Here is an 8,794-nt window from a genome sequence, read left to right as displayed (position 1 = left end):
ACTAAACCTCTCCCTAGGGCAAAACATGATCAACACCAGAACTCTATGGGTGTTCGATTCATCACAATGTAACTAGATGATTGACTCTAGTGCAAGCGGGAGACTGTTGGAAATATGCCCTAGAGGCAATAATAAAATGGTTATTATTATATTTCTTTGTTCATGATAATAGTCTGTTATTCATGCTATAATTGTGTTGTCCGGAAATCGTAATACACGTGTGAATACATAGACCACAACATGTCCCTAGTAAGCCTCTAGTTGACTAGCTTGTTGATCAACAGATAGTCATGGTTTCCTGACTATGGGCATTGGATGTCCTTGATAACGGGATCACATCATTAGGAGAATGATGTGATGGACAAGACCCAATCCTAAGCATAGCTCAAAGATCGTGTAGTTCGTTTAGCTAGAGCTTTTCAAAATGTCTAGTATCATTTCCTTAGACCATGAGATTGTGCAACTCCCGGATATCGTAGGAGTGCTTTGGGTGTGCCAAACGTCACAACATAACTGGGTGACTATAAAGGTGCACTACGGGTATCTCCGAAAGTATCTGTTGGGTTGGCACGAATCGAGACTGGGATTTGTCACTCCGTATGACGGAGAGGTATCTCTGGGCCCACTCGGTAATGCATGATCATAATGAGCTCAACGTGACCAAGTGTCTGGTCACGGGATCATGCATTACAGTACGAGTAAAGTGACTTGCCGGTAAAGAGATTAAACGAGGTATTGGGATACCAACGATCGAATCTCGGGCATGTAACGTACCGATTGACAAAGGGAATTGTATACGGGATTGATTGAATCCTCGACATCATGGTTCATCCGATGAGATCATCGAGGAGCATGTGGGAGCCAACATGGGTATCCAGATCCCGCTGTTGGTTATTGACCGGAGAGGCGTCTCGGTCATGTCTGCATGTCTCCCGAACCCGTAGGGTCTACACACTTAAGGTTCGGTGACGCTAGGGTTGTAAAGATATGAGTATGCAGTAAACAAAAAGTTGTTCAGAGTCCCGAATGAGATCCTAGATGTCACGCGGAGTTCTGGAATGGTCTGGAGGTAAAGAATTATATATAGGAAGTCAGGTTTCGGCCATCGGGAACGTTTCGGGGGTCACCGATATTGTACCGGGACCACCGGAAGGGTCCCGGGGGTCCACCGGGTGGGGCCACCTATCCCAGAGGGCCCCATGGGCTGAAGTGGGAGGGGAACCAGCCCCTGGTGGGCTGGTGCGCCCTCCCCCTTGGGCCCTCCTGCGCCTAGGGTTGGGAAACCCTAGGGGTGGGGGCGCCTCCACCTGGCTTGGGGGGCAAGTTTCCCCCCTGGCCGCCACCCCCTGGAGATCCCATCTCCTAGGGCCGGCGCCCCCCTAGGGGGCCTATATAAAGAGGGGGGAGGGAGGGCAGTCGCACCCATGCTCTTGGCGCCTCCCTCTCCCCTTGCTACACCTCTCCCTCTCGCAGAAGCTTGGCGAAGCCCTGCCGAGATCGCTGCTGCATCCACCACCACGCCGTCGTGCTGCTGGATCTTCATCAACCTCTCCTTCCCCCTTGCTGGATCAAGAAGGAGGAGACGTCTTCCTCAACCGTACGTGTGTTGAACGCGGAGGTGCCGTCCGTTCGGCGCTAGGATCTCCGGTGATTTAGATGACGACGAGTACGACTCCCTCAACCCCGTTCTCTTGAACGCTTCCGCTCGCGATCTACAAGGGTATGTAGATGCACTCCTCTCTCTTGTTGCTAGATGAACTCATAGATTGATCTTGGTGAAAGCATAGAAATTTTTTATTTTCTGCAATGTTCCCCAACAATAATTTACCTACATAGTGCTACTTTTGTGCTCGACTAACAAAGCAGAAGACATGAACAACACATGTATTGGTTAATAACTAACGGTGTGATACCAACACACTTGAAAGGCAGAAAACATGAACAAAACATACCAGGCCTTCAAATATATTCATTTAAGAAAAGTATGACTAAAATTCAATTGACAGATTTAATATTACAGAACAAATATAAATCACAGATGACGCATACAACAAAATATTATAGAAATGTAGAAATGGTAAACGATTGAAAGAGAAAGCTACTTAAAAACACTTTAATTAGATTGAGCACATACATAGCTGGAAGGGAAATGAATTTGCCTTAGATAATGAAATTTCATTATAAGATGAAACATCACAAGATAACTATCTGGCTAAGATAATTGTTTTCCTTATTTACCTGTTGAAATATCCACAGCTTTAAAGGGTCATATCCGTAGCTATTTCAATACCCCTTAAAAAGAAAAACACGAATAGGAAATTTCTAACATGGATCTCCATATACTGGAACATGCGAAATCGTCATGAGTTAACTTTGCAAATAGGTTTTTTTTGTAAAAGTTATTTTTGCAATGAAGTGAACATTATGGGCTGGTAAATTCAAACAACTCTAAGGTGAAACAAATAGATAGATCACCAAATTTGCATAATTAGTTACCAACTAAAATATAAATATCCTTGCACAAGGATCTCCTTGGTAGATACAAAAGGTATGATTGATCTGCAAGAAACTATCGACCTTTATTTAAAATTCAGAAAATATTGCAGTTCTAATGATTACCTTGGTTGAAGAATGGCTGACTGGTTACACATTCAAGAATGGCTACTGCTATCTGCTCTTGCTTGCCTTCACATTCTATAAGGATATAGTCATTAGCATAAAAAATCAAGTTTTTCTGGTTGTTGGTATCTATCAAACAGATTATAACACACTATTCTGCTCAAGAATAAGTGAGATACATATGTACGGAACCAAGACATCACAGTTTGGTAAAGAAATTAATGAGTATGGTAATATCTGAATTTTAGGCTTCTAAGAAAGAAAAGAAGACTGAACCTTCAGTCTTTGCGTACGGTAATCTCTGAAATTAATGGTACACATAGTCATATTTCAATACATGTTGCGGTTTGGTCGCTTCTTCCAATCTTCTAGAAGTTCTGATCAGACCATGGTTCATCCTTCACTATGTTGCGGTTCTTCATGTCGACTCACATCGGGGCAGCACACCACACCAAAAATAAGAAATGAAGAAATAATGTGGAAACCTGATAAAGTATTGAATCACATGATGTAAATCAGTACAAAATATACTAGCCCTTTCATATCCATATGTTACATTTTCAAAGTAACTCCTTATATTAGAACTGATTCCGTTTACCAAATGTTGGAGGGGTTAATACTGCCATGACACAAGCATGGTATAGGCTGCATAATGGCAAGTAAGATAGCATGTCCTTATAAATTCAACCACCCATGCCAAATATTTTGTATCCAAGTCACAAATGGTTACTACGGTAACAAAGCAGAATGGAACTCTTAAATAACAAAGGACATTGCCAAACTTGTACAAAGCATACAACGCACAAAATAATCCATGTATCAGCAATGAGTGGACGGAATTGGGAAAGAAACAGGACGTCAATGCATTGTTTAGTGAGCAAGTAGAAAAAAAAAGAAAATAGTTCTTGACTGAAAATTTAGTTGTTCTGACGCCATACTAAAGAGCACATCTTGGAGAAGAACCGCTGTTGTGCAAGCATGGACATGAAAACACAACAGACAGAACTGAAAGAGCAACACAAAACATTTCTGTTTATGAATTCATTGGTTCACCTCTCACTGATCAACATGACGGTGCTGCAAAAGCAAGTGTTTTTATTTTTGAGAAATTAGTAATGCCAATATTCTTCCACATAGCAGATTGAAGCTATAAAAATCTTCTATTGCTAAAGACAATATTACAAACAAACATGCTTCACAATAAAGTTTAGTGCAAAGTTATAAATGTGAGTAAAATACAAAGAATGTAGGATAACATTCTTTCTTTCTTCTTGCCAGAACCCTTCACTTCGGCAGCATGCTCTTCAGCTGCCTTCTTCTCCTCTTTTGGTTTCCTCTCCAAAATGGTCAAAAGAAGAAGATAATGAGTTGGCCAATCAATGACAGAACATGCAACATTATCTGAATGTTCTTATTGTGCAAGTTGTAGTTGCAGAATGGGACTAACAAAAATTAGAAGTAGCTGGCAGTGGTCAAACAGAATAGTTGCTTACTCCACACAAATCCTAACCAACATCAAATCAAGTAACTATTTAGTTAACATAATTGAGAGACAAAGAGAGTATTTTCACCTCGAGATTAGACCATCTATGGTTGTGGTGATGCCGTCCACAGATCTGCCATGATGTTCCTTATCGACAAAAAAAAATGAACCAGTTAATTCAATTTAGGATAAAAACATGAGCTAGAGCAGAATAGAACTTCATAAATGTGATGGAAGTTCAGAACCAACATCATCTCCTAGAAGCAGAAATTCAAAGAAGCCGCTGTATGCACGGAAGTTTTGGCAAGATAAAAAATTTCAGGCCTAAATATGCTTCTCTCAAACTTTGATATTTCTGAAAATCTGCATTTTATATTGAATAAATATTATAGTGCACATGGAAATAGTGCGGCCAAAGGCAAGAAAACATATACTTCCATCACACAATATATTACAAGGAATCAAGCTTGACATGAGAGAGAGAGAGAGAGATGAACCTGGACGGAGTGGATGGAGCAGCGGAATATGATTTTGCTTCTGAACAGAGTAAATTCTCAATGAATTTCCAAGTGAGTTGCCAATATCCTATTGCCGCGGGGTGGGAGATCAATCTAGACTGATGCTGTTATTGAATTGTCATCAACATCGATAAATTTGAATGTATGAATTACACTGTATGAGTTCCTTTAGCTGTTGGTTTAGGGACACATCTTGCCCCGTGCAAAAAGATAATTTATATGAGTCAACGGACAGGGAAGTAAAGAAAATAGGTCGACGTATGAGGTTCAAGGGAGAATTTAAAGATCCTTTGTTAACAAACAAATGCTATAAGTTTATCTAGCTTGACATCGACATATTTATTAAAGCTAGTACAGTCCCCGAACTTGAAAAGGAAATGAACATAATCAAAATGTATTACTTAAAAAAATGACCTGCAACATTATTGTTGGAAACTCTGCAAGTACCTAAGGGAATCACACACTTCTAGTGAACATAATTGGGTAATCCAAAAGGAATAGTGCAGAACTGTAGATTTGAATATGTAGACCATGTTAAGTTAAATACCCGTATGCATGTGCAAATATACAACTTTTAAATGTCACCATTAAGTCATGATAACTATTTGACATTTAAAAATACTATAAAAATAATAGAAATCATAGTTAAGTGACATCCAATCGCCTGAAAGAAAGCTTTCCACATATGTTTATGGGAAAATCTAAGAAAACCCAACAATTGAAGGTAGCAGTAATCTAAAAAAGGGACCCACATCCATATACTGGACCATATATAAATACTATAGTGACATGTACTTTTATAGTATTCTGATTGAATTTAGTAACCAGGGTAGGTAGCAACAAATTTGCGCTCTTAACTTCCTCAAATTACCATCTCCTATTGAATCATACCAGGGCTTCCTCACATGGCATCACATATAAAGTGCCTATTACTAACTTGTAAACTTAGTCCTCTTTATATGTCTCCGGTACGTTAAAAATGAGGAAGACACATGTTACAATCTTTTATTGCACCAAGCCTTCCTCACACATCATCAAGAATATCAAACCCCAAAAGTCAAGATAAATGTGCATGTATTCAGGTTTTCGCTGATCATATTAATATCATGTGGCAAGTTTCACCATTGAGCACAGAAAGCTTGAGACACGATGAAATACTTTATATTGTAACACATGATCCATCTAAGCTATGGGATGGGCATAACTACTTCACAATATAGAATTTTTTTAAATAACTTATAATCTGATTTGGTGGCAACTCTTGCTGCAGCGGCAAGTGCTAATGCACCTGATAAAATATAAAGCTTTAAATTAATTATAGGAAAATATGGAAGGAAGCAGAGGGAAAAAAATAAGAAATAAACTAAGGGTTGTAACCCAAAATCACACATCTCACAATCAGATAAGAAGATAGTGCCAAGTCAGCTAGCTTTCCAGTCCGGAGATGTAAAATTCTTGCTAATTATAAAATCCTACAATGTATGAGCTACAAGGAAGATGCAAAACACAATTAAGCATAGCTAATAGTAACGTATGGAAAGCATTCCACCACAAAACTTGCATAGACAGTGGTAAAAAATAAACCTCAAGTGATGTATTAATCATTGACCAAACTATATTATGTATCATCTCCTCTGCTATGAAAATATATGGCTGCTACAACCACTGAAGAGTTATAACATGTACCTCACCCATATTAAGATTAGTAGCTCTCCTTTGCAGTTTATAAATGATGTGCAGCATGGCATGCAAATTACCGAGCAAGAGCTCATCTTTGGCAAAGAAGAAGTCTTCTGAATATCAATTGAACCATATGACCTAACATTAGGAAACAAAAAATCTATGTAAAACAGAAATTTAATGATACAGAGTCTGTAGATAACAATATATATAGCTTTCAGTATGTGTGTACAGTTAGGTGATGACAATATATATAGCTTTCAGTAACATTAGGTGCTTAAGGCACTGAAAGAGAAAGCAGGTCAATCCATCAACAATTGTACCAAGAGCAATTTACTCTAAACAGAAACCTTAGGAGCAACAAATGTAGAGAGATCTAGGTTGAACTGCCCCCGAAAACATGTTTTGAGACTGCACGCCATCATCCCTAACAATAACATCAATCTTGACCCCTCCAAGGATAGAACCATGATCCACCACCTCTCAAATGTAAGAATAGAATCCGACAGTAGCCCACAACAGCCTCAAACATAGGCACACATGATGAACGCACAATAGACATGGTTGTAATGATTAGGAACAACCCAAAAATTATAAACACACACCAAAAAAGGACGAACAAGGATATTAGATAAATAAGAATAGAGATTACACATAACAAGTAACGGAAAATAAAGCAGGACGGACCTTATGAACCAAAGAATAACAATAGGGTCCAGCAGTTTCCAAGAGTCAACAGGATTCCAAGGCCACCACCAAACCGAAAGAAACAAACTAGCAGAAAGTAAAAAAAACATTAATCAAGAACCATAAATTTGAGCACAACCATCTCAGAGAGCAAAACCACATTTCCACACATTCTTTGCAAGGAGGTTCAATGCTTAAGAAAAACATAACCTACATTCATTCAAATAGGAAAAAAACATGTAGGTCCCAATTCCATTAAATCAAACAAACCTAAGGATCCATGATCACTAAAGTAGGAACCTAAAAGAGTAAATAAACCTAGATGACACCCAAAAGAAGCAGACAGGATGGACGCAAACCAAGCTTGCCAGCCTAAATGGACCAGCCCAGTGAATGTCTTCCTGACAGCATACTACTTCAGCTAACCAATGAACAATTTTTATAGATCATTTCTAGAACAATATCGGTTTGTTTGGTAGCCCCAACAACGCACACATATGAGCAGTTCCAACAAACAAATCAATAGGCTACTTCTAGGATACAGCAGAAAGGTACAAAAAATCCTAGGTCCTACCAGGATCTAGAGAAGTGACAAAAATCCCCAATTCCAAATGCCAAGCAAGCACAAAAAACAAGCAGGGAATAATAATTTTAGATGCTAGGCTTCTACCAATAACAGAACAAAAAACAAATACAACCATTTTATAGACAAAATCTAACATCGAATGTATACATGGCCGCAAAAATGCAAGCATGGGCCTGGAAAGCAGAGAAGAGAGGGAGCGAAGGAGTCAGCCTGCAAAGGGCTGGCCGAAGACAGAACATGAAGAACTGACCAGAACAACGAGAACCTGTAGATAGCGGACCAAACTGCAATGGAAAAAAGGGGAAAAGGTACAACCATGGATGAGCTCCAGTTAACCAGAACTGAGACGGTCCAAAACAAACAATCACATACAGATCGACGAACGTAGCAACGGATCCAGTGGCCGTGGTGCTTCCCGGAGGCAATGAGCACCTCCTCCCAGTGACGACGACGTGGTGGAGGCGCAAGAGGAGTGGCGGGGGCCTCCTGCCAGTGGGTGGTGGCGGGGGAGACGTGAGGTAAGGCAAGGACAAGGGCGACGAACTGGATCTCGGCCATCGCAGGACGGGGAGGGCGGGCGCCCACTTGCCGTCGTGCAGCACGGCGGCGTGGTCGGAGGAGAGGTGACGCAGGACGGGGGTCGGAGGAATCTTGCCCAAGGCCTGCTGCTGTGCCGCCTATTGCTGCTGCTCTCCGCCGCCGCCGTCGTCGTGCTCCTCATCCTCCCTCTGCTGTTGCTCATCATCGTTGGGGGGGAGGGAAGGGGGGTTTGTTGCGGTGGATCTGGCCGCCGACGGTGCAGTTCAAGGAGGTGGGTGGCGGCGGCGGCGATGTGGGTGGGAGGAGAGGAGGCGTGCGGGAGGGAGGAAAGGAGGCGTGCGGGAGGGAGGGAGGCAGGCGGCTGCGGGAGGGAGGGAGAGGAGGAGGCGGCTAGGTCATCTCCACGCGAGTCGTCGTCTTTTCTATATCTATATCTATACTACTATATAGTGTACCAGTTATGAATTGGATCTAAATCATCGATCATAACCGTTGGTGTGCTAAATCTAACGGCTGACAGCAGTGGGATTCGTGATGAACAGTATAACATAACAACCTCCACGGTGTTCTGGAACCATCGCCTCCCACTTCCCAGAAAAGAGGCCCAATACGTGATACATCTTGGGCCTTGTTGCAGATTGAGTGGAGGACGTGCTAAGCCCAAGGCAGAATTTGCAAATT

General features: G+C 41.2%; 1 protein-coding gene across 18 annotated transcripts; it reads right to left on the bottom strand.

Annotated features, from left to right (window-relative positions):
- Nucleotides 1–2,745: 2,745 nt before the first annotated feature.
- Nucleotides 2,746–8,504, bottom strand: LOC123136201 (uncharacterized). Of its 18 annotated transcripts, XR_006466669.1 has the most exons (8): nt 7,946–8,504; nt 7,824–7,857; nt 6,988–7,074; nt 6,312–6,438; nt 4,600–4,724; nt 4,352–4,465; nt 4,191–4,249; nt 2,746–3,955 (listed from the first exon to the last, which is right to left on the bottom strand). XR_006466669.1 is itself a non-coding variant. In XM_044555522.1 (7 exons), exons 1-6 carry the CDS (start codon nt 8,316–8,318, stop codon nt 4,360–4,362), a joined length of 852 nt encoding a protein of 283 aa, XP_044411457.1. In that variant the 5' UTR covers nt 8,319–8,504; the 3' UTR covers nt 2,746–4,249; nt 4,352–4,359. The 18 variants fall into 18 exon arrangements, 7 of the variants coding, with proteins under 7 accessions (XP_044411457.1, XP_044411459.1, XP_044411460.1 ...); XR_006466674.1 differs by having other exon boundaries at nt 2,746–4,249; nt 6,307–6,438; XR_006466675.1 differs by lacking the exon at nt 4,352–4,465 and having other exon boundaries at nt 6,307–6,438.
- Between the last annotated feature and the right edge of the window lie 290 nt (nt 8,505–8,794).

The sequence above is a fragment of the Triticum aestivum genome, chromosome 6B (genome assembly GCF_018294505.1).
Source record: "Triticum aestivum cultivar Chinese Spring chromosome 6B, IWGSC CS RefSeq v2.1, whole genome shotgun sequence".
Lineage (NCBI taxonomy): Eukaryota > Viridiplantae > Streptophyta > Magnoliopsida > Poales > Poaceae > Triticum > Triticum aestivum.
The sequence above is the reverse complement of the archived record's forward strand: the minus strand, read 5'-3'. Positions and strand labels throughout refer to the sequence as shown.

What these genes read in the sequence shown, in the direction of transcription:
- LOC123136201 (XM_044555521.1), bottom strand. Translation starts at nt 8,318, where the DNA reads ATGATGAGCAACAGCAGAGGGAGGATGAGGAGCACGACGACGGCGGCG. An exon ending in GTTGCTACGTTCGTCGATCT is followed by an intron (nt 7,858 to 7,945) that starts GTATGTGATTGT and finishes TTTCCATTGCAG; the next exon opens with TTTGGTCCGCTATCTACAGG. An exon ending in AGCTACTAATCTTAATATGG is followed by an intron (nt 4,725 to 6,311) that starts GTGAGGTACATG and finishes ATTCAATAACAG; the next exon opens with CATCAGTCTAGATTGATCTC.